Source organism: Anolis carolinensis, chromosome 6 (assembly GCF_035594765.1).
Source record: "Anolis carolinensis isolate JA03-04 chromosome 6, rAnoCar3.1.pri, whole genome shotgun sequence".
In the NCBI taxonomy this organism is placed as follows: Eukaryota; Metazoa; Chordata; class Lepidosauria; order Squamata; family Dactyloidae; genus Anolis; species Anolis carolinensis.
Genome location: NC_085846.1, coordinates 22,108,118 through 22,133,248, shown reverse-complemented (window position 1 = coordinate 22,133,248; position 25,131 = coordinate 22,108,118). Strand labels below are relative to the sequence as shown.

The 25,131-nt window shown below is 41.0% G+C and overlaps 1 protein-coding gene across 2 annotated transcripts in view; it reads left to right on the top strand.

Moving 5' to 3' along the window:
* clec11a (C-type lectin domain containing 11A) overlaps window positions 1-25,082 on the top strand; it is a 31,494-nt gene extending 6,412 nt beyond the window's left edge. For both annotated transcript variants that reach the window (XM_003222711.4, XM_062957586.1), the window contains exons 2-4: window positions 4,525-4,744; window positions 15,308-15,499; window positions 22,903-25,082. In XM_003222711.4, coding sequence (XP_003222759.1) covers window positions 4,525-4,744; window positions 15,308-15,499; window positions 22,903-23,303 — 813 coding nt within the window. In that variant the 3' untranslated portion in view covers window positions 23,304-25,082. The remainder of the gene's footprint in view (window positions 1-4,524; window positions 4,745-15,307; window positions 15,500-22,902) is intronic.
* Window positions 25,083-25,131: the final 49 nt, after the last annotated feature.

Genomic DNA, 25,131 nt, shown 5'->3' with positions numbered 1-25,131 from the left:
TTTAAGTATCCTGGAAGTTTTCCATGTTCTTGTTTTTATATTCTTGGTCAAGTTTTACTGAATATACCATTGCTTGTGGACTTATGCTGTGCTTGTGACTTTTTGGCTATTCCTGGACTAAATTACCTTGGGGTTTGCATGAGAAATTTGGATTACTGCCTGGTTATCACCTTCTGCTAACCCTTGTTTGGATTACAGTAGAGTCTATAAACGGGCCGGCAGAATGTTGGATAAGCGAATATGTTGGATAATAAGGCGGCATTAAGGAAAATCCTATTAAACATCAAATTAGGTTATGATTTTACAAATTAAGTACCAAAACATCATGTTATACAACAAATTTGACACAAAAAGAAGTTCAATAGGCAGTAATGCTATGTAGTAATTACTGTATTTACGAATTTAGCACCAAAATATCATGATGTATTGAAAACATTGACTACAAAAATGTGTTGGATAATCGAGAACGTTGGATAAGCGAGTGTTGGAGAAGTGAGACTCTACTGTATATCTCTTCTTTCCTTATTCCTGTTTTTCATATAATTTTATGTGTTTTTTACAACGAACTGTTTGCTTATACTGCAGACTCTTGTGTGGCCCTATGGTCATAGGGGTTTCCAAGCCTAAAATGCAGCATTTCTGTTGAGCTGAGTCCATACTACTTTGTATTTTGAACTCAGTTTGTAACAATTGAAATAAAATGATGATGAAAAAAGGAAAAGTTAAGGAAGGAAGAAATAGAAACAGAGACATTTAAAAAACAGCAGTGAAAGTGGCACAACAGAGGATTAACTGGAACTGTCCCTGCCCAACAGGACAGTTTGAGGACTTTAGACCATACTATGTTCAGTCAGCTTATGTTCAATCAGCCACCACATTTGCTAGACTTTGAGGTGCAAGAATCCCATAAAAATGGGAAAATGGCAAATAAAATACACATTTTTCTTCATCTGAGAGAATATCTCTCTGGGTATTTTCTGGTCTTCCAGTGCACAACTGGAACACAGAATCATGTTGCAAGAACCTAAAATGTATTCTCTCTAGGAATCTCTACATCCATCAGCATGGTTTCTGGTGGGGCCGGGCTGTGGCGCAGGCTGGTGAGCAGCCTGCTGCAATAAATCACTCTGACCATGAAGTCATGAGTTTGAGGCCAGCCCGTGGCGGGGTGAGCACCCGTCAATTAAAAAATAAAAAATAACCCCTGCTTGTTGCTGACCTAGCAACTTGAAAGATAGTTGCATCTATCAAGTAGGAAATAAGGTACCACTTATAAAGTGGGGAGGCAAATTTAACTAATTTACGAAGTTGGAATGAGGAAGTGCCGTCACAGTGGATGATGAAGCAGCTGCTCCCCCCTGTGGCCAGAATTGAACATCCCCTCAGGAGAAGGTTAAATTGCCTCTGTGTCTGTCTCTGTATGTCTCTATGTGTATATGGGCATTGAATGTTTGCCCTATATGTATATAATGTGATCCGCCCTGAGTCCCCTTCGGGGTGAGAAGGGCAGAATATAAATACTGTAAATTAAAAAAAAATAAGTTGACCAGAGGATTAACTAGATGTAACACATACATCAAAGCCACAAATAATCAAATCGACAAAGGCCAAATCCCAAATGTGGAGGACCAAGTGTACAGCATTCAGCATGTATATAATGTATACATTTGCAGATGTAGCTGAAGTTTAAAACAATGTAAGGAGGAGTTTTCTATCTAATGTAAAATCTTTTTATTTAGGATGGATCTATATTGCTTTATATCTTAGGATATGATCCCAGATTATCTTCTTATTCCAGATTATCTGGCAGTATAGACTAATATAAACCAATTCAAAGTGGATAATCTAGGATCAGATCCTGGGATATAGGGCAGCGTAGATACAGCCTTAATCAAAAGTTTCAAGCAAGCAGCAACCAGGAAACTGAAAAGCTGATTTCAGTTTCATCCTCCAGACCTTGTGTAGAAACGTGTAGCAGAACAGAGTTTTTTTTTTTAATCAATAGGAAAAGCTGGTGGATGGAAAGAATGGAAAGGCAGAATTTTAGGAACGACCCAAACACAATATTAGATACTTGCTGAGATAGAAAACAAACAAATAATGACGGACTGAAAGAATAAAAACACAGGCATAAACATTGACTTGGCCATCAGTTGAAAGTGCTAAGCCAACTCACAAAACTTGGTTGTGATTCTAAAAGAGTTATATGTTTTTGTAATCAAACAAGATCCAAAAATCCAGGCTTTGTTCCAGGCGTCTGTCACAACAACACAGCATCAGTGGCATCTGGTCAGCTAGCAAATGAGCCAAAGGCGTGTTTTAATCAAAACATTGTCTTACAAATAAAACAAATGCAATGTGGAGGCTGTGTGTTTTTCACATTGTAGCACAAATGAGTTCAAACAGTTCCTGTCATTTTTTCCTGGGGTGAATCCACAGAAATCATGCCTTTGTCCCACAGAATTATGGAATTTGTAGTTAGGTGAAGGATTAAGAGTTTTCTAACAAAGCGCTTTAAATACGTACACCCCAACTATCCTGATTTGGAAGAGATTGTCCCAGTTAGTCCTCTGTCATTCCACTTTCTCATCCACTTTTAAAATGTCAGTTTCTCTCTCTTCCTCAGACTTTTGTCTTCAGTTTAATTCAGTTGCTTCAACCTGAATTCACAGTGCAGTCATAATTTTAGAAAGGGAGGGAGAAGAAGAGAGGCAGAATCTTGCTTTCCCCTGTAAAACCAGGCACAATCGAACTGCTGCATCTGATCCTAGGTTGTCTGTTCAGACGAACATTAATAACTTTTACCATCTTCACCACACTCTGATGTTCCTTGGCTCATTGTTTTCATCTATAAAATGTTAAACTGCCTAAAATGGCTTTAAAAATTGAATGTAAAAATAGGCTTTTAAAATAAACAGAATGAAGAGCTGCAACCTATTTAGCAGCCAATTTGCAGCTCCGGGGAATATCTAGAAGTGGAAACTCACTTTGTTTTTTCAAGGGCAAATCCATGAAATCTGGAGGGGCGGAGGGTCACAAAAACAGCCTTAGGGGGTGCTACCTCCCCTGAAGCAGATTTGGGATGTGATGCAAAAGCAGCAACAGCAGACAGTCAATTATTTACATGGTTATTACTGCCAAAGATCGGAAGAGGCCCATATGGGATTTTCTGCCTCGTGTGCCAAAAGAACTCAGCTGGCATGCATTTTGACTTGGGTAAGCGGTAGTGATGGGAGCCAATGTGGTGTAGTGGTTTGAGCATTGGGCTCTGACTCTGGTTTGATTCCTCGCTTGGCCGTGGAAACCTCCTGGAGGAGCTTGGGTGAGTCATACACTCTCAGCCTCAGAAAACCACACAATAGGGTTGCTATAAGTCAGAAATGACCTGAAAGCATACAATAACAAAAGTTGTAGTGAGAGCACTATTTGCTGCTCTGCCTAAGGCAGCAAAATATCTAGGTCTGTTTCTGCACAGGGTGGATTTCAAATAACATTATATAAACTCCTGCTTCTTCACTTTTCCTCCTAGCCTATTTGGCAGGGTTCCTATGATGATAAATTTGAAAACCTCATTCACACTTTCCTGAAAGCATTTAAGAGTCAACATTGACCAGACCAATTGAGGCTCTCAGGGTGATCATCCCTGGTTCTGTTTTGGTCTACATATCCTGATACTCCTCCTTTTCTTCCTGTCACTGTCTCTTTCGTTTTCATGTTTCAAGGGCGAGAACAGTGTTATAAGGAAGGTCAGTAGTCCAGAACCTAGGAAGTTTTTTTAAAAAATTGGACTAGAATTTGGAGACTTTTTGGGATTTTTAGCATTCAGCATTTATTGCTCAGATTGGGCATGATAGAGAATCCATGCTGTACAACTACAACAATTTGATAGCACTTTAATTATCATGTCTCTATGACACAGAATCTTGGTATTTATAGTTTGGTGAAGTACTTAGAGTTCCTTATTAGAAAGCACTAACTCAGTGCTACTAAAACTGGTGGTGTGTGGACTACTGCTTGCTTGCAAGCTATTTGCTGCCAGTCCACAATGAGCTTCCAGGAAAGAAACAGTCGCAAATGAGTACAAATAGGGTATATTATAAGGAAAAGAATTGTCACTAGTCTGCATCTGTTTGCCTGAGATGCACTGCTCTATTTTAGAAGCACTGAAGCAGTAAATTCTAAGTACTATAGGAAATCACAGATTCTAGAAGTTCATAAGACATAACCATGGCAGTATAAGTGCTGAAACACTGCAAATGTGTAGTATGGATACATTCTAAGAGAGAGAGATTTGTGTGATGTAGACACAATGGCTGGGAAAGTTAATTTTTGGGATGATTACCAACCAGCAGGACCTGTTCAGGCATAAAGGGAATCACAGTTAAAAATTCAACTTCCCAAGCTTTTAATAGGGCTTCAGTCACTCTGGGTATGAGATCCTGGATGGATTTCCCTGGAGGTAATGCCTCTCTTTGTCCTGCTGCCATCCCATTTCACAATTCACTGTGATTCCTCTCCATCTAGCATCTGCAGGAGATCCTGGAGTTGTCGGAAATGACAGAAGAGGAGCCTGTGCACGAGGTCACCCTGAAGGAGACGGAGGAAGAGTCAGCTGGCAAGGAGATCTTTGAGGAAGAGGAGGAAGAGGAAGAGGAGGAAGAGGAAATGCTTCCCCGTACCACTCTGTTGACCCCAACTACAGCATCACCAGCTCATGAGGAGGAGGATGGTTTCAGCTATGTCTGTGAGTATGGCAGAATAGCCAGGTTGCCTCTTTTACAGAAGTAACCCCACACTGTCCAAAAAGGTTCTCTATTCACGAGCATTCACAGCCTCAATGAAACCTCTCCAATGCATCTTCCATCTACATTTAAAGGGTGTGTGTGTTGATAATTGAATAGGAGATATCGCCCAATCTGTAGCCAGCCCTACCATTGGTCTGAGTAAGAAAGTTGTCTTAGGCGGCTGAAGATTTGTGGTGGCTATTCCACTCTTTTAGAAGGCAAGTTGTTGTGTTGTGTACCCGTTGTGGGCTTCCTAAAGAACATAGTTTTGGCCAGATCTAGCAAGGCTCTTCTTCCAATTTCTACATTCTAGATGAACATTGTATAACAGCTTTTAAAAATAGGAGGTGGATTGTTTGTTTGTTTGGATGGAAGGCCTCCGCAGAATGATTGGATTTATTCTGCAGAGATTCGAGTTTGAATCCCAGTTCAGCCATGAACTGTTTTGCAAACTACTGCTATGTCTTCCCTTAGCAGCCGTTTTTCGAGTCTTCCCTCCCTTGCATTTTATCCAGAGCTTCCAAATGATAAATATTTTTTGCTCTCTTCCACAGAATGCTCTTTGTTTCGTCCCTTGTCCTCAGGCACAGAAGGCAATTACATTGAACCCAGATCAATTCCCGACATAAATCTCGATTTCTTTGGTCTGGACAGGATGCAACATTCAACCTTTCCCGTCAGTGCCTTCCTTCTGACTGATTTCTTTAAACTCTCTGCTTTTGGTCTGAAAGACGTACTAATTCAGTTCACCACCTGCCTAGAGTTCAAAATTTACAGCGGTTATAAGAGATGATGCATTTTTGGTCTCTCTCCCACACCCCAGGCATCTTAGGAGATCCAGCCTTAAGAGAAAATGCTAAGAGCAACAGGATTCCCAAAAGATCCATCTGCTTCAGTGTTTGGTTTTTAGTAAGATGCCTTGGGAAGCTAAGAGAAAGAAATGCAAGCCATTCCTTTGTAGTATTGCATCCCCAGTAACAGGCAATTAGAATGGAATCTGCAACAAAATGTTGCAGCCTCAATTCAAAGTGCTTCAGAGGTCAGAAAAGCTTCTTTTCTGGAGTATAACTTCCAGAAGTCCCTTGCTAGCATAGCCATGGAAAAAGATGTACTATTTTCTGTGTTCTGAGCAACTTCAGGATGTATTAATCCTTGTCATCCTGGTTTCCATCTGTGTATGCCCATTTCTGGATTCTATGGGCCATTGTAACTGAATATTGAAAGCGCAACCACAATTTAAACCCTTAAGTAACAACAATACACACTGTATATAGTACAGTACCCATATCTACACAAAACCATGGATAATAGCAAACCCTACAGAAATGAACAACTTCTGCCAGAAGCTATCCTAGAGTCACCTTGGAGGACCTAGACATTTCCTAGAAAGATATAATCTGGTGGGAAAGCTGGGGCTAACCTAATAACAATAAGGTAAAGATTTTCACCTGACATTACATCTAGTCGTGTCTGACTCTGGAGGTTGGTGCTCATTTCTATTTTGAAGCTGAAGAGCCGGCGTTGTCCTTAGACACCTCCAAGGTCATGTGGCCAGCATGACTGCATGGAGCGCTGTTACCTTCCCACCAGAGCAGTACCTATTGATCTACTCACATTTGCATGTTTTTGAACTGCTAGGTTGGCAGAAGCTGGGGCTAACAGGAGGAGCTCTCCAGATTCGAACCTCCCCTGCTCCCCGGATTCAAACCACTGACTTTTCGGTCAGCAAGTTCAGCAGCTCGTGGTTTAATCTGTTGCGCCACCAGGGGTGCAATATAATGATGATAATAATAATATACTTTATTTATATTCTGCTCTATCCCCCCCGAGGGGACTCAGAGCGGAATACAGGTACATATATGGCAAACATTAAATGCTGTTATACAATTGACAAAGACAGAACAGTACTACATGAACAGAGTCAGGTTTCCCTCTTTTTTCCATCTCCATCATCTGGAGGCTGTGCTCAACTCGGCCATGGGGAGATGCTGTTGTTCCATTTTTCCATGCCAAAGAGCTTTGTAGTTCATGGACATTTTCCTGATCGAACTGCCTGCATGTTTTTCAGGGGTGCCTTTCACCTCCCCACTAAATTGGTACCTATTTATCTACTCACATTGCTGTTTTTGAACTGATAGGTAGGCAGAAGCTAGGCTGACGGTGGGAGCTCACCCCGCTATGGCTTGAACTGCCAAACTAGACAGTTTTGATGGCCTTGACTACCCCTGTCTCTGCATTCCAACTTTCTTTCTGGAAAAAATAAGAGGTAAATTGCCTCCATGGATAGCCAGTTACCGTTTGAATAGATTATTGGAGTTTGACATAGAGATGTAGTTTTGTGTTCAAAGAGTGTTGGTGCCTCACCAAACTACAACTCCTAGGATTTCATAACTTTGAACCATAGCAGATAAAGTAATGTCAAACTGCATTATTTCTAAGGTGTAGCTGTACCCTAAGAGTAACTGACAACCATTATAGTTATATTATAGACAAAGTAAAGTTATTTTATGTTATATTAAAATAGAAATATAACTTAGGTCTACCTTGTTGTTTTTCATCATGAATTAACGCCAAGCTCTGAGAGAGGGAATGAATACTGTGCAGGATAAAATTTTAGCAGAGCTATGTTTAGTTTGGTTGACTTTCTGGAGAAGGATTCTACAACAGCCCAACCCTGGAAAAGAAAACATAATTACCTAAAAAGGGGGTACTAAGACATTTACCAGCTCCCAGAAATGTCTCATTCCTGGAACTCAGTATTTTTTTGCTCAGCATGAAAGTGATACACAGAAACACATGCACTTTAGTTACATTTTAGGTGACGTGCACCACCAGCTATACTGAATAGAGGAGTTTAAATGGAAGCCATCACAGGAGTGCAACGAACAAAGAAAGGCAATTTTGATTATACTCCTTTCCAATGTGAGGTTTGTTCACAGCATCAGTTGCTTCCATCTTTATATCATCTTAAACTCCTAGTTTTTCTTGACTGTTTGAACATCCTTGATTTTAGGTGGATATGTAATACAGGCCCCATCTACACTGCCATATAAAATCTGGATTATTTGATTTGAACTGGGTTATACGGCAGTATAGACTCATATAATCCAGTTCAAAGCAGATAATCTGAATTAACTCATTTTTTAAAAAAAATTTGCACACACACACACACACACATATACAGTAGCATCTCACTTATCCAACATTCGCTTATCCAACATTCTGGATTATCCAACACATTTTTGTAGTCGATGTTTTCAATACATCGTGATATTTTGGTGCTAAATTTGTAAATACAGTAATTACTACATAGCATTACTGCGTATTGAACTACTTTTCTGTCAAATTTGTTGTATAACATGATGTTTTGGTGCTTAATTTGTAAAATCATAACCTAATTTGATGTTTAATAGGCTTTTCCTTAATCCCTCCTTATTATCCAACATATTCACTCATCCAACAGTTTATGTTGGTTAAGTGAGACTCTACTGTATATATATTCAAATACACATACATTTGTGAGTGTTTGTTGCATAAAGTGCAATACTTTCCAGCTATTCGTATTCCATAATCATTTCTCAGATAATATACAGGGTGTTTGAAAAAGAACTCCCTAGTCACCATTTATTTATACTTAAAACTAGGGAGTTCTTTTTCAAACACCCTGTATTTTCATTAAGGGGGTCACAGTCTTCTATTTAAATAGTACATATAAAGGTATTATAGGCACCAAATTAATATCCGTTTCATCCTTGTCTACAGTCTTATAGCTTCCCCTATCTACATTTTTAGATTAATTTTACATTGAGAAATTGGATCATTGGTTGCCATTCATTAACAAAGTTCTCTAAAGGTTCTCCTCTTAAGAGTACAGTTATTTTATCCATTATCAGCAAATCTGTAATGTATTTTTCCCATTCTTCTGTGAGAGGTACCTCTGAGGTTTTGCAATATCTAACATATAATATTTGAGCTGCCACTGTCATGTAAAACAATTTTTTTTCCAAATTTCCTTTCTAGTTCTTCATCGGGCATGTTCAAAAGATACATTTGTGGTGTCATTTTGAAATTTATGTTTAATATCTTTCTGAGTTATACATGAATCTGTTTCCAGTAGTTGTTTACTTTGTGGTATGACCACCACACGTGGTAAAATGTGCCTTTTTCTGAATTAATTCATTTGAGAATGTAGATTATATGGCAGCGTGGATCCAGCCACAGCCAGCCCTCTACATTTGTGCGTTTGGTTTTTGCAGATTTGATTATTCACGAATTAAATTAGAATGTTCTCTCTAGGAATCTTTAGGGTCCTTTAGGATGCAACCTTATGGTCAATTTCCACTGGAAGTTGCTCATACAGCCACACTAGAGGATTTAGGCCTCATCTACAGTGCCATGTAATCTAGATCAGACAGGGGCAAACTCTGGCCCTCCAGTTATTTTGGTCTTCAACTCCCACAATTCCTATCAGCCTCAGGTCCTTTCCTTTCCCCTCTCAGCCACTCAAACTGAGGGGGGAAAGAAAGAGGCCTGAGGCTGTTAAGAATTGTGGGAGTTGAAGACCAAAACACCTGGAGGGCCAAAGTTTGCCCATGTCTGATCTAGATTATCAAAACAGACAATCCACATTATTTGCTTTAAACTGGATAATATGAGTTTACATTGCCATGTAATACATTTCAAAACAGATAATCTGGATTTTAAATGTCAGTGTGAATCCAGTCATAGAGAGGTGTTTATTTATATTTTCCTATGTGCACAATGGTCCTGAGCCTATAACCCTACCAAAAGTGGAGGACTGGTGGTATGCTTGTATGTGTGTATGTGTAGACTAAAAAGTAACTTTTAAAAAAAACTTTTGAGAAACAGGAATGTGAACAGTTACTTAAAACAAAAACCCTGACAATATGATGATAATGAACTGCGTTGGGGAGGGCTTTTTAAATGCTCAGAACTATAATGGCGACTAATTACTTGTTTAAGAGTAACCTTCCAAGCAATGCTCTGTTTAGCAATAAAGCTAGAGGAACAATGTGGACCCATCTGCAGACGCTATTACAGGCGGCTTAATTAGCCTTATGTAGAGAAAGCATGGAAGGAGCAGCCTTGGGTTTCTTGTTAAAATGCCTCCTGAAGGAATGTCAGCTTGGATGGCCAGTGAGCAGCTATACAAGGGAATATCTAATTAATATGTCTTGTTATAAAACCGTCAGTGTACTCCTGAAATGTGTGTCTGTATACGATGCCGGGAAGAGGCAGATTTTAGGCTTGCAGGGTCCATTTTGTTTTCTATTAGAACAGATGAAAAAGAGGAATGAAGTGCAGAAAGGGGGACCAGGAAGTGGTCTCCCTTTAAGCTCTGTTTGTTTAGACACAACTCTGTTTGTTTAGAACTATGTTTGGACCAGGCTAAACCTCTTTTGGAGTTTGCATTTGTTGAACCAGAAGATAGGATTTATTTATATATCGTATCAGAAGCAAACTGAGGGTACGGTTGTAACATATTTAGAAACTTGGCATTATACTAAATGTCCTTTGACCAGTAGCTGACCACTTGGAGTGCCTCTGGTGTCGCTGTAAGAAGATCCTCCATTGTGCATGTGGCAGGGCTCAGACTGCATTGTAATAGGTGGTCTGTGGTTTGCTCTTCTCTGCACTCGCATGTCGTGGACTCTATTTTGTGGCCCCATTTCTTAAGGTTGTCTTTGTATCTCGTGGTGCCACAGCGCAGTCTGTTCAGCACCTTTCAAGTCGCTCAGTGTTCAATGTGCCCAGAAGGGAGTCTCTCACTTGGATAGGATAAGAATCCAAAATGACCTTAACAGATTAGAGAGCTGGGCCAAAACTAACAAAATTTATTTCAACAGGGAGAAATGTTTGGTCCTATACTTAGGCAATAAAAATAAAATGCACAGCTATAGGTTGGGTGAAGTATTTTGGCCACATCATAAGAAGTCAGGAAAGCTTAGAAATATCATGATGTTGGGGGAAACGGAAAGAGAGGCCGGCCAAGGAAGAGAGGCCGACCAAGGGCAAGATGGATGGACGGTATCCTTGAAGTGACTGGCTTGACCTTGAGGGAACTGGGGGCGGTGACAGCTGACAGGGAGCTCTGGCGTGGACTGGTCCATGAGGTCACGAAGAGTCGGAAACAACTGTGTGAATGAAGAAGTAGATAGGTTGGGTGGCACCTGGTTTGAAAACATTACATGTGAAAGGGATCTAGGAGTCTCAATAGACCACAAGTAGAACATGAGTCAAGACTGTGATGCAGCAGCTAAAAAAGTCAACGTGATTCTAGACTGCATCAATAGGAATATAGTGTCAAGATCAAGGAAAATCATAGTCCAACTCTATTCTGCTGTGGTCAGACCTCAACTGGAATACTGTGTCCAGTTCTGGGCATCACAGTTCAAGAAGGATATTGACTAGCTGGAATGTGTCCAGTGAAAGCAACCAAAATGATCAAAAGTTTGGAAACTAAGCCCCATGAGGAACGGCTTTGAGAGCTGAGTTTGGAAAAAAGAAGGCTGAGTGGGCATGACAGTCATAATTAAATACAGTAGAGTCTCACTTATCCAAGCTAAACGGGCCGGCAGAAGCTTGGATAAGCGAATATCTTGGATAACAAGGAGGGATTAAGTAAAAGCCTATTAAACATCAAACTAGGTTATGATTTTACAAATTAAGCACCAAAACATCATGTTATACAACAAATTTGACAGAAAAAGTAGTTCAATACACAGTAATGTTATGTTGTAATTACTGTATTTACGAATTTAGCACCAAAATATCATGATATATTGAAAACATTGACTACAAAAATGGCTTGGATAATCCAGAAACTTGGATAAGCGAGGCTTGGATAAGTGAGACTCTACTGTATTCGAAAGCATGTCACATTGAGGAGAGGACAAGCTTGTTTTCTGTGCTTCGGAGACTAGGACACAAAGCAATGGATTCAAGTTGCAGGAAAAAAGATTCCACCTAAACATTAGGAAGAACCTGATTGTGAGTGGGTTTAGGCAGAGGAATATGTTGCTTTGGCACACATTGAAGTCCCCTTCTCTGAAGGTTTTAAAGCACGCGCTGGATGGCCATCTGTTGGGAGTGCTTTGATTGTGTGTTTCTGCATAGCAAGGGGTTGGACTGGATGGCCTTTGTGGTCTCTTCCAACTCTATGATTCTATGGCCTCTTCCACACAGCTGTATAAAATCCACATTGAACTGGATTATATGGCAGTGTGGACTCATAACACAATTCAAAGCAGATATTGTGGATTATCTGCCTTGATATTCTGGGTTATATGGCTGTGTGGAAGGGCCCTATGATTCTAAGTGCTTGCCCCAATTTGCCCAATGGGACCTATTGTGGAAGAAAGCACTCAAAAGACACAAATGAGCGTGTGGCATTTATTCCAGTTTGATTTCTTCCTTTGCTTAAATATTTTGTTTTCTTTATGCTGCCTTTGGACCAGATCAGTTGCTATAAAGATGGCTGGTAATCTCCCCCGATAGCTAGATCAGGGGGGGAAAAGCCCATGTGTTTTATCAATTTCTGCTTTGCCCATTTGTTGCGGGGCCCATTTCTGCTGGGGAGGAAGCTTGTGCCGTATCTCTTTTCATCTTCCCTGCCAACTAAAAGGGCCAAATGACTGTACACCTAGGATCAATTGCTAATTTGCATCTCATTTGCACCTTATGAAAAGGCATATTTTATCAGCGGCGAACAAATAAGGCAATCAAAGCAGGCACACAGAATTAAAGCCTTTCTTCTTTTGCTGTGATGTTTTCTTGGAGGGGGAGAAGTTCCCCATCAACATGGGAGTCTATTGTTGTTGTTATTGTTATGCCCCCTCCTACTGAATCTTATAGTGATCCTGCCGTAGAGTTTTCTTGGCTAGATCTGTTCAGAAGGTTTGTCCTGACTGCTAAATGGTGGAGTCTTAAGAGAATGTCCTGCCCAAGGTCATCCAATATGTTTCCGTAGCTAGGCAGGGATTTGAACCCTGCTATGCCAAAATCCTAGTTCAATACCTAGCATCCCCAATACTACATTTAGAGGAAATATTTATTTAGAAGTGCATCAAACATGGATAGGGTTAAAGTCCTTCATCCTTTCTCTGATTCTATTAGTTGTAATAAGCCCTCCCTCCACTGCAAGTTGATGCAATTTGCATTTCATAAAGCCTGCATCTTTAATGCAAATCTATGCTGATCATCATGTCTAGCTTGGCTGTAGCCTCTCACATTTTCCTCTTTCTTGTTAGTGGTGTCATGCACTTATATCCCCCTTTCTATAAGCTGCGGACCCCTAGAGCTCTCTACAAACACCCGAAGCAGCCTGTTTTATCCATCCTTTTGGGTGAATCCACATTGTTGAATTATTTATTTATTTACATCACTTTTACCCCGCCTTTCTCTCCGAGGAAACTCAAAGCGGCTTACAGTAAATAGGCAAAAATTCAATGCCTAAAAACAATGTAAAAACAACAATTCATATAAAACAATCTACAAAACAACAGTTCATATAAAACAGGTACCATTACAAAATAAAATCACATTATATAAAATTTTAAGAATGTCCAAGATTAAAATCCATTCATCCAGAATCCTCAAGTCTTCGTACAGTACAATTAATGCAGTTTGATACCACTTTAACATAGAGAGTCTTATATGGATGCTAAGAGAGAGAGAGAAACTCCTGAAGATTCTGCCACATTCCCATATTCCTGTTAATCCAACCAAAGGAATTTATCCTCACCTCTCTGGTCATTCTCATCCCAAGCTCATATAGGATACTGGTATTTGTATTTGACCACAGTAAGAATGATGGTTTTGTGATGTAGTAATTCACTATTTATACAGAATGGAGAGTAGTGCTGGGGGAAAAGGAGAACACAGTGTCCTAATGTTATTAGGAGCCAATTTTCTTTTAAAGGATACCAGTGCATGCGGTAAAAGCCGTGCCAATAAGATGGTGAATGTAGCAACGGACTCTATACCAACCTCTGATAAATTCAGGGTTCTCCTGATGTGTCAGATTTCCGCGTTCCTTATTCGCAACTAACCATTCAGAGGACAATAGGTATAATAGTTCTACATATAAAGTGGGATTTGGATTGGAATAGCTGACTTTTTTGTTTCTTTGCCCTTTCTTTGCCCACCAGAGCTCTGGAGGTGATATCCAGCAAAGACAGCCAGTTATGTGCAACTGTGTTGCTTTTTGACAAGGAAGTAAAGAGTTTTTGTGCAAACAAAATTTTGCAAAACACACACATATTTAAAAGTCCTGGAAAATACACCTCTTCCAAAAAACAAAACAAAAACCTATCATATTCACAAGGGAGAAAACTTTTGAAATTAATGACGATCTCGTTGTTTATGCCGTCAACATTTCCAGCATATGGCGAATCTATGCTGAGAGAGTGGACTTGCCCAAGATTACCTGGTGGGTTTCATGACTGAGCAGGGATTTGAACTCTAGTCTCCGGAGTCATGATCCAATGCTCAAACCACAGCACCTTGCTGGCTCCCTAATAAAGATCTACATCCCTAATGAAAACGCACATATGTGCATGCAAACACTTCATGGATATATTCCTGCTAATCATCAAACACAACTCTATGCAGCCTATGTAAAGAGGAAGCAGCAACTCTGCAAGTAGTGCTAGACTGTCACACCCATCAGCCCTGGTCAGATAAGCCCTGCTGGATGGCTGTGAAAATTGTAATCTCATGATGTCTGGATGGCCAGTTTTGTAGAGCCGGTTGAGTAACACTGGGAATTCTCACACATCTGGAGAGACACAGTTTGGTACAGTCTTATTGTATAAATTCTGCTTTTGCAAAATCTGTTTAGAGCAGGGGCAGCTAAGGCTTGTGGGCCGGATGTGGCCCTCCTAGGTAATTTACCCAGCCCTTGCTCTAAACTTTAGACTTAGGCTCACAATAAGTCTGAAACAACTTGAAGGAAGACAACGACAACAATCCTAATCAGCCAAAAACAGGTCCACGCTTCCCATTGAAATACTGGCAAGTTTATGTTGGTTCAAATTGTTCTTTATTTTAAATATTGTATTGTTTATTCATGTTTTTTGCACTACAAATGAGATATGTGCAGTGTGCATAGGAATTCGTTCATTTTTTAAAAAACTATAGCCTGCCCCCCCCCCCCCCCCAACAGTCTGAAGGACTATGAACTGGCCCTCGGCTTAAAAGGTTTGCGAACCCCTGATTTAAGGGCTGCTTCGTTTTCAGGATTTATCTATTGGATAGAATCAATGCCATTTGATATCACTTTAACGGTCATGGCTCATGGGAGTTATAATTTTACCAGGTTTTTAGTCTTTTCTGCCAAATTGTGCTGGTACCTCATTGAGTTACAAATTTCCTGATTCTACAGCACCGGGCCATGACAGTTAAGTGCTGTCAAACTGCTATAATTCTACAGGTGTAGATGTACCCTCTGCCTTCTTCAAGAACATTCACAATTTACATGGTGCCTTCTTTCTCCTCCCCAGTCTCACGCCTGAACAGCCTGGATGCAGCTGTCCACCGTCTCAACGTACAGTTCTACCACATGGACTTGAAAGTTTCCCAGTTCTCCCAAGGCCTGGCTGAACTGAAGGGGGGCCTGGCTGAAACCCGCGAGTCCCTCGCCTCCTTGAATGAAGTTGCCACACGCAACCAGAAAGAGCTTGGACGCATTGATGGTGAGGAAAGGACGATGGGGTTAGCCTATGGTGGACAAAGATAATACAACACTTGCTTGGAAGGATGGAGATAGAGTAGGAAAGCTATGCCTCCTGGCTCTCTAGATTCAGTAGTGTTTGAGGCACTATGCATTGAGGACAGTGTTATGGGTGCTGACAGAGAGGAGAAGAGTGGGAAGAGAATGGACTACCAAGTCAGAAGGTTCTGGAGTCAGCAGTGGAGGATTACGGTGGTCTACAGCTCTGCATGTGGCTGGTGGTGCCTCAATCCTTTAAAAAAATCAAAGTATGAATACGTTACTTTTTGGATCACAGTTCTAAGAATCTAGTAAATATTTTTACCTTCCTTGCTTTGCTAAATAACCACATTCCTGGTTGGTCATGATGAATAGGTGTCCAGGGCTGTGTCTGCACTTACATGATAAATAGGGGTACAAGCACTCCAGAATTGCTTTGATGGAGCCCAAGAGTATCCACAGAGCCCTTTGATGGTCACATGGCTGGCCAGGCGAAAGACCCCACATCGCCACCAGAAAGTAGTTCCCTTGTAGAGACTTGCTGTCAATGTGGCATTTCTACATGCTTTGGTGCCCTGGTGAGATAGAATCATAGAGTTGGAAGAGGATACAAGGACCATCCTGTCTAACCTTCTGCCATGCAGAAACACACAATCAGAGTATTCCCAAGAGATGACCATCTAACCTCTGCTTCAAAGAAGGGGACTTGCTGTTATCCAAAAAGTCTCTGCCATGGAGCTGTTAGATGGTGGTGAAGTAATGGTAGGTCCATTGGAGGTATGAACATTGGATTGGCATGGATGCAACCAGATCCAGCTGCCTACATTTCCAGAACTCCTAGAAAATCCAGAGTAAATCCCACCCTCTCTTGACTCACCGTAATGGCTGGATGCATTGTGTCTGCTATGAATCCAACCATGTGTGGTGTGTTGACCCCCTGCAGCAGCTAAGCACTGATTCCCCTTTATTTTGGCCATTTAGAGTGACCATCTTGGGAAACTTCAACCAAGTGGAAGATGGTCACTTCTTTTTTATTATTTGTTTTACTCTTTTGAATTCCTAAAATTAACCACAGCAACTACAAATATGACAGACAGCACCCTACAGTAATTAGATAAGCAGCAAAGCATGTACCAGTTTAGGTGTTTCCTTTGTCTTCTTTTTCATCTAGCGGAGTTCATGAACTTCAGTTTCAGTGATTTCTGCAAATACAGATATTTCGAGATGTGCTCTCAAGATGACAGAAGTTGCCACTGCTGAAAGTATTCATTGTTCATATGTTACACTGTTCAAGTGAGAAGAATAGAATGGGGGAAAAGCAATGTCTCTAACAAATTCACTATTGAACAGATTATTAGACTGAAAGATAAAAGCAGAAGAGTTATTTAAGAAGAAGTTGCTTGCTCAAAAGCAGGAAAGACAGAGGGACAGAAGGATAGAGGCTTGGAAAGGGAAGTAGCTGGGGAAGATAATTTGGGTTGAGTTCATATTTTTTCAGAGAGAGGAAATCGATACATCAGTGGATAAGGTTCTGTGAGGCTGAAGAGGGAAAGCTGTTCAGCATTCATTCTCAGCCTCCAAAATTCAAATCAAGGATCAGATGACCTTGAAGTAAGGGCATCAAACTCTCTATAATGCTTTTCAGATGAAGCAATTACTACAGCAGAAATGGTGAACACGTGGACCTCCAGATGTAGTTTAACTAAGGCCCCTTTTACACTGCCACATAAAATCCAATTTATCTGCATTGAACTGGATTATATGGCTGTAGACTCATATAATCCAGTTCAAAGATAATGTGGATTATCTGCTTTGATAAATCTGGATTATATGGCAGTGTAGAAGGAGACTAAACTCCCAAGTCTAGTAACCAGCATAACCAGCAATGAGATGTGGAAAAGCTTCCACTCTGAAATATCGTTTACATCAGCAGGTTTTCATTTCCAGTCTCCCATCCAAGTACTAACCAGAGCTAACCCTGCTTGGCTTCCAAAGATCAGTCAGGATTTGATGCCTTTATAAGAATTCCCCTAAATAGATTTCCTCATGGAAATATGTGGTTGTGGGGAGTTTCTTCATCCCTAACCTAGACCAGAGATAGCAAAAGCATGGCCCTTTGGATACTATTGTACTGTAAATCCCATAATCCCTTAGCAATGATTATCTTGGTGTGGACAGGTAGGAGTTCCAGTCTAGCCACCACCAAGGGGGCTGGAAGTCTCTCATCTCTGACCTAGAGCAATCTTTCTTATTGTTTTTCTTCTTGCGACCCCTTTTCACCCAATATATTTTTACGTGACCCCAGCTATATCGGCATATAAAATAAGTATACGAATCAAACATTTAATGATCCTAAATCAAAAATAAATTTATTTTAAAACAATTCTTTGGTATACATTCAATTTTACCATTTAGCAAATTTGCATACTGGTGAGACGGATATACTTATTTATTTTTTCATAAAAAGTTAAATCTTGGCTGAATATTGGATACTGCAGTGGGTGGAAAGCATCTTACACATTTTTCATGCTGTGCTGGTTTGCAGCCTCATGTAGCAGAATATACTCTGTTGGCTCTCCATTTTTTTCTCCTGGATTCATGTGAATGTCTAAAACAGCCACAAAGTCGCAAGCTACACATATTTTGCACAACCCTGAGATTCAGTTTGGGGACCCCAAATGTGGATGCCACTCACAGTTTCAGAAGCCTTTCCCTAGAGCACTGCTCCATTTCAGGCTCGATCATAGCACCATCATCATGGTCATATAATGCAGTTTCAAAATGCAGATTAACTGCATAGAACTGGATTATGTGGCAGTGTAGACTCATATAATCCGGTTCAAAGCAGATAATGCGGATTTTCTACTTTGGTAAACTGGATTATATGGCAATGTAGAAGGGTCCTAATCTGTTTCCTGACCCACATTATGTAGTTGTGTAGATGGGCCTTCAGTCTTGTGTGTATGCATGTGTGTACGTACATGCTGCATGTGCACCCCCTTGTATATTGTGGAATGATTGGCAGAAGTGCTCTTTTTTCCATTGGGGAAGAGAGAGTTCAAAGGGCCTCTCTTTCCACAGGGACAAAACAGATGTGGCCTGGCAGATTTGCGCTCTGATCTCTTTTGAACTTAAAAAATAAATAAATGAACAGAACAAATTTTTCAAGCAGCCACGAGGTGTGTGATGCTTTCCTTTCGGGTACAGTGTTCATGCTCTTAACTCATTTCCTGCATGCCCATATTCCTGGTCCTGTGGAAATCACCTTTTTGGGGCTACAACTCCAAGAATTCATCCAATAGACTGGGAGTTGAGGTCCAAACCACCTGCATACTCCCCAAAAATAATATCACATTTCCAAGTCCAGAATTCTTATACTTGTTTTTTAGACAGGCTGGATCTACACTGCCATATAATGCAGTTTCAGAAGGCAGATTATCAACATTGATTTCTTTATTTACACTATTTATACCTGGCCCTTCTCACCCCGAAGGGGACTCAGAGCGGCTTACAGAACCCATATGGCAAACATTCAATGCCAATTATACAATTAACAAAGAACAGACAACACAAATAGAGGTAAAGGCAGTTTTTCCCATCTTATTACCGTCATCTTGGAGTCTGTGCTTGACTCTGGCCATTGGGGGGTGCTGTCGCTTTATCTTCCATGTCGAGGAGCTTTCCTCCGATTGATGTGCTTAAGAGTGGCTTTATTACCTCCCTGCTAAAGGCAGTACCTATTTATCGACTCACATTTCTGCTTTCGACCTGCTAGGTGGGTAGGTGAGCTGGGGCTGACAGCGGGTGCTCACCTCAACCCGAGCTCGAACTGCCGACCTTTCAATCTGCAAAGTTTTTCTGCAGTATAACCGTCTAATGCATTGAACTGGATTATATGAATCAATAGTAAAGGTAAAGAAGGTAAAGGTTTTCCCCTGACATTAAGTCTAGTCATGTCCGACTCTGGGGGTTGGGGCTCATCTCCATTTCTAAGACAAAGAGCCGGCGTTGTCCGTAGATGTCATGTGACCTGCCTGACTGCATGGAGCACCATTACCTTCCCACCAGAGCGGTATCTATTGATCTACTCACGTTTACATGTTTTTGAACTGCTAGGTTGGCAGAAGCTGGAGCTGACAGCAGGAGCTCACTCTGCCTTCCGGATTCGAACCGCTGACCTTTTGGTCAGCAAGTTCAGCAGCTCAGCGGTTTTACCCCTTCGCCACCGGGGCTCCCATATGAATCTATACAGCCATGTAATCTAGTTCAATGCAGTTAGTCTGCATTATATGGCAGTGTAGATTCAGCTTTTTAGTTTCACTGGTGGTGGTGTGGGGATGGATGACACAACTATTTGTTCTTCATACTAACATTTTAAAAAAACTTCTACAATTTGTTTGTGCATGCCATATTTATGTACATACTATGTTTACAGTGGATAATAGAGTTTATAATCCATCCGTTGGGTGCTTGAAGGGGGATGTCAGGCTGGGCTGGGAGGAAGCGGCAATGGAGGAAAACCCAGCAGCTGTTTCAAATATGTATCAGGAGCATCGATCCCATCTCCCTCATCACTGCTGGTTTTGCCTCTCAGCTTGCAAGGGAAGAAGCTGTTAAGAAAATGGGAGGCCATGCTGAGAGCTCAATTGGGTTCCTGGAAAGCTGTTGAATCCCTCCTTTCTTTAGGGAAAGCTCAGAGCTGTGCGATTTTAAGCCTGAGGAGTCGTAGTGGAGGGATCCTTTTGGAAGGAGCCAGGATTTCATACTGTGTGCATGGCAGAAGGAGCTAAAAGATCAAGGGTGTTTAAGGGTATTTAAAGTCAACACCTGAGCTTGGCTTGCAGTGGGAGAAAAATGAAAGGGTTTTACAGTAAGAGAAATATAAGTCACTTCAGAGAGTCAGACCTTTGGTCCATGTAGCTGCATATCTAACAACTCTCCAAGGCTTCAGGAAGTGTTGTTTTTCCAGCTCCAAAACAATAGGCTTTGCATCTACATGAAAAGCATGTACTCTGAGCTATAGCCCCGCTCTCAGGCTAGCGCTATCCAGATATTTGGAGCTATAGTTTCCAAATAATTTCTAGTTAGCACAACCCATGGGAATTATTGATGATGTGGTCCAGCACAGCGGAAAGGCACAGGCTGAAAAGCATTGAAGTAGACAACACTGCAGCAGACAGGAGCCTGTTTTCCCAGCCCTTAATGCAGAAGGGCAATGGAAGTGGTATCACGTTGCAGTTTTTATTGGATTTTTGATTGAAAACAAGCATGTGGGGATTGGAGTGGAATCTAGCCATCTTGCTTTTGCGGTGTAAAATCACCTCCAAATTGGCCTAAACATTTCTGGGGAAATTTGGGGGGGGGGGAGGTTAGGAGACTTTTGGGTCCACAAAAGTGGGGTCTTGTGCAACCCGCAGACTGTTGGAGGAAGCAACCTTCTCAAGCCTCCTCTATGTGATGTTTGTCTGTTTTGTAATAATGTTTTATTAGTATGTACTGAAGTATATGTCTATTTACTTTTTTCAGTTACCTCATCTTTATATACCTAAAGCAGGAATAGGGGCTTATAACTTATAATGTCCTAGAATGTGACCGCTCAGTGACAGTTCAGTTTTAAACAGGATGACAGTTAGAGAAGGCAGTTGATACTTGAGTGTAGAAGTCTGTCACAGTTCAGAGGCAGTTTAGGAAGTTATAAACCTATTAAGGCTTGTGTTTTCTTTGAAAGTAAACACGTATTAAAAAGAGCTATATAAAGCATTACAGTTCAAATTTTAGAAGTCAAATCATACAAACTCTCTAAACGCATCTTGACGTTTTTAACCCTTGACAAAAGGAATGTGCCTTTATCATGAATACACAAAGTTATCAGTAAACAATCTTGTTACTTTAAAAGAAGTCGGCTTGCATCTTTCTCAGCTGTGAACATCTAACTGAAACAAAATATCTACGTGCTCAGCTATCATCTTTTCCCAAACAAGTTCTGCTACCCTTACTGGATTTGCGATCCTAACAGGTTGTGATCCGTTCTACCCTCATTAGAATGTGATCCGAACAGTTCATGATCTATACCTCTATGGTTTGTGATACTAACAGATCCAATCTTCCACCCAAATATTTTTCTTTCCCAATACAGACTGTATTCCCCACTCACTTCTGAGGCTGGATCTACACAGCCATATAATTATCAAAGCAGGTAATCCACAATATCTGCTTTGAATTGGATTAGATGAGTCTATACTGCTCTGTAATCTAGATGAAACCAGATAATCTCGATTTTATATGGCAGTGTAGATTCAGCCTGAGGCAAGATTTCAGAAGTCAGTTGCCCCTTCTGTAATGAATTTGGGGCTGTATGTTTCTTGGGGAACAGAATCTGTGCACCTTCAGATATGAGGGGACTTCCCTCCTATCAGTTTTTGCCATCATAGCTGATGGGAGTCCTGATGGGAGCTGTAATTCAGTAGGATCTATAGGGTTGCATGTTTGCCATCCTTGTCTTCTTAGTTAAAATATTCTTCTTAGTCAATCGTTCTTCTCTGGCCACAGAGAAGAACTACGGTATTTATTTTGCAGTTTGGTCCCAGAATCCATAAACCAGCATGGCCAGTGGCTGCTTAAAGTTCATAAAGTAAACCATTGCATCTCAAGCAAACTTCAAGCATGTGGATGGTGTGAAGCAAACTTCAAGCATTGTGTGTTGAGGCCTTGGCCTTTGTAAGCCGCATCGAGTCCTTCGGGAGATGCTAGCGGGGTACAAATAAAGTTTAATAATAATAATAATAATAATAATAATAATAATAGTTGTCCCTCTATTTGTTTGTGGTTTTGACTTTTGTGGATATTATTGTTCACAGATTTGATTAAAATATTCTCTCCAGGAAACTCTAGATCCTCTGGTGTGATTCTGTAGTCAACTTCCTTATGTGACGTCACGCTGGAGGAGATTTCCAGAGAGAACACCTTTCTACAATTCCATATAATCCAGATTATCAAAACAGATAATCCACATTACCTGTTTTGAACTGGATTATATGAGTCTGCATTGCCATATAATCCAGTTCAAAGCAGATAATCTGGATTTTATATGGCAGTGTAGAAGGGGGCTAGTCCTCCAATGGAAATTTATGGCTAGCTTCCAATGAAAGATGACAACAAAGTCCTGTTGAAACATGTAGAAATTCTGAAAAAGACATTAAATAGCAATTTGGCTATTTGCAGTTTTTCACTTTCAATGGGGCCCTGTACTCCAATCTCAGCGAATGAGGAGGGCTGAGTGTCATTACTCTGTGATGGTCATGGACTGTAATAAAGTCTTGATTGATTGATTGACTGTCATTAACAAAATGTATAATAAACATCATTTTTATCTCTGTGCCTTCCCAGGTTGCTTGCGGGGCCGACGCACTCAGACCAAATGCTTCCTGATCTTTAAGAACTTTGAAATCTATGATGCGGCCCAAAAACTCTGTGAGGTCAGAGGAGGCCACCTGGCAATGCCTGCTGATGCCACCGAGCTGGCCGTCCTCCGCCGCTACCTCCATGATGCCTTCCAGCCCTACAACTGGCCAGCCTGGGTGGGCATCCACGACCGCCGTTCTGAAGGGCTGTGGCTCTTTGAGAATGGGCAACGTGTCTCTGTCTTTGACTGGTACCGTGATCACTTAGTGACTCAACCCAACGGTGGCACTCGTGAGAACTGTGTCTCCCTCAGTTCAGATGATGGGAAGTGGTGGGACAATGACTGCGAGCGTCGCATGTACTACATCTGCGAATATCGTCTTTAGGGGTGGAGGCATCTGCTTCTGGTCAGATTCAAGCCCTTGTGTGCCCTTGAATGGGTGCCCTTCCATTACCAGTACAATGATGAGTAGCACATCTAAGCAGTGATTGGCTACAACTTCTGGGAGGCACTAGATTTGCCAAATTTTTTTGCATGTGTATATGAGTGCTCATTTCTTCTTCCAACTCACCCTAATATTCTTCCCCAATGGAAAGGAATACACAGCCCTCTAGATGCTATTAGACTTCATTTTCGATCTGCCCATTGTGTCTAAAATAGGACGTCATGGTTATCTCTGTAGCAAGTGAAGAGTGGCTCTCTTGAAAAAAACACATCAAGCAAATCCTTAGAGAGATCATGGTATGCTGAACCAAAAGGCAGAAAATTGAATAGTGTTTGGTCATATGCATAGTTCAGATAACTACAGTCTGACTGGGAATGTACTCCCTGCAGATATGGGAGTTGTACCATATCCCATTTATTTGGTAGCCTCTTTCTGACCACAAGATTAAGTTGTATTTAGCACAGACCTTGGGAAAGTTTTTAGAATACAAGATCCAGAGTCTTCCCATCAACATGGACATTGGTTATCTTGGCTGATGGATTCTAGGACTTGTAGTCCATAAGAGTGGCTTTTCTAAGCTGTGATCAAATCCCCTTCCAACAAGAAGATATATCCCCACAGTTGCAGGCAAAGAATAATTCAGTTCCATAGGGCTTTGCTTTTTCTGTTGCCTGGTGATGCTCACAGTACTCGCACGGTTTAACAGGATCTATCTGGAACCAAATTACCCAAAGCGATTTAATGCACTTCAAAGCTCCAGAACCTGTTGTTTAGACCCCGTAGGGACCCTGCAGTCTGTTTCATATTGGATTGTATGAAGAGGCCAAGGTCCACATAGAGAATTTCTTTTGCTGCAGAGAAAACACCATTATCCTTCTCCAAACCAAGGGCAAAACAGGACTTGCGCACCTCATTTTTTTTTTCAGATATGTATCTAGCACTGAGTCAGTCTGGGATCCCTAAACAGATTGGAGCTGGGATGTAATAAGAATTTTAATCTGTGCCATCTGCTAATAATAATCAGTCTCCATGAAAGCCAGGGCATAGAGGGGTCCCACTTTTGAACTACAAATCACAGAATCTCAGAGGATGCTTCTGAGTGTTGTAGTCCAAAAAGTAACTTCTCAGACCTTGGGCTATAACAGTTGTGCTAAGGGAAATTTAGGTATAATACCGTTGTTTTGGAATAAGAAACATTCAAGAGATCTCTTCTAAGGATCCATCATATCACTTCTTCCACATGAAAGAAACATGTGGTTTTAATTCTAACATGCCTTTTATTTTATGGAACCCCTCAGAAATCGTACCATGCAGAAAAATGATGGACATCTTGTCCCCTGAACAGCACATGGTTTTAAAAGATCTACTCTCTGCCTCCCCCTTATGTAGACAAATATGCAAGCAATTCATATTCTTTCTCTCCTGGATGATTATCCCCCCTTTTTAACCCCTTAAGAGACAAGGCTGACTTAGTCCAGCATTTAGGACAGAGCTGGGAAGTATGTGCCCCCTTGATATTGTTAGATTGCAGCTCCCATCATCCAATTGGCAAGCTTGGCTAGGAATGATAGTACTTGTGGTCCAACCACATCTATAGGGTTGCAGATTGCCCACTCCATTTTAGGATTTTAGTCTAGAGTGTAAACGGCCTTGTGTTGCTGGCCAGCACAGGGCAGATTTGCCTGCCTTCTCACATTGCCAAATAAAGTTTAGAAAGAACCTTGAGGTCTAATTAATCATGCCTGTGGATTTTTCTCACTCAAACCAA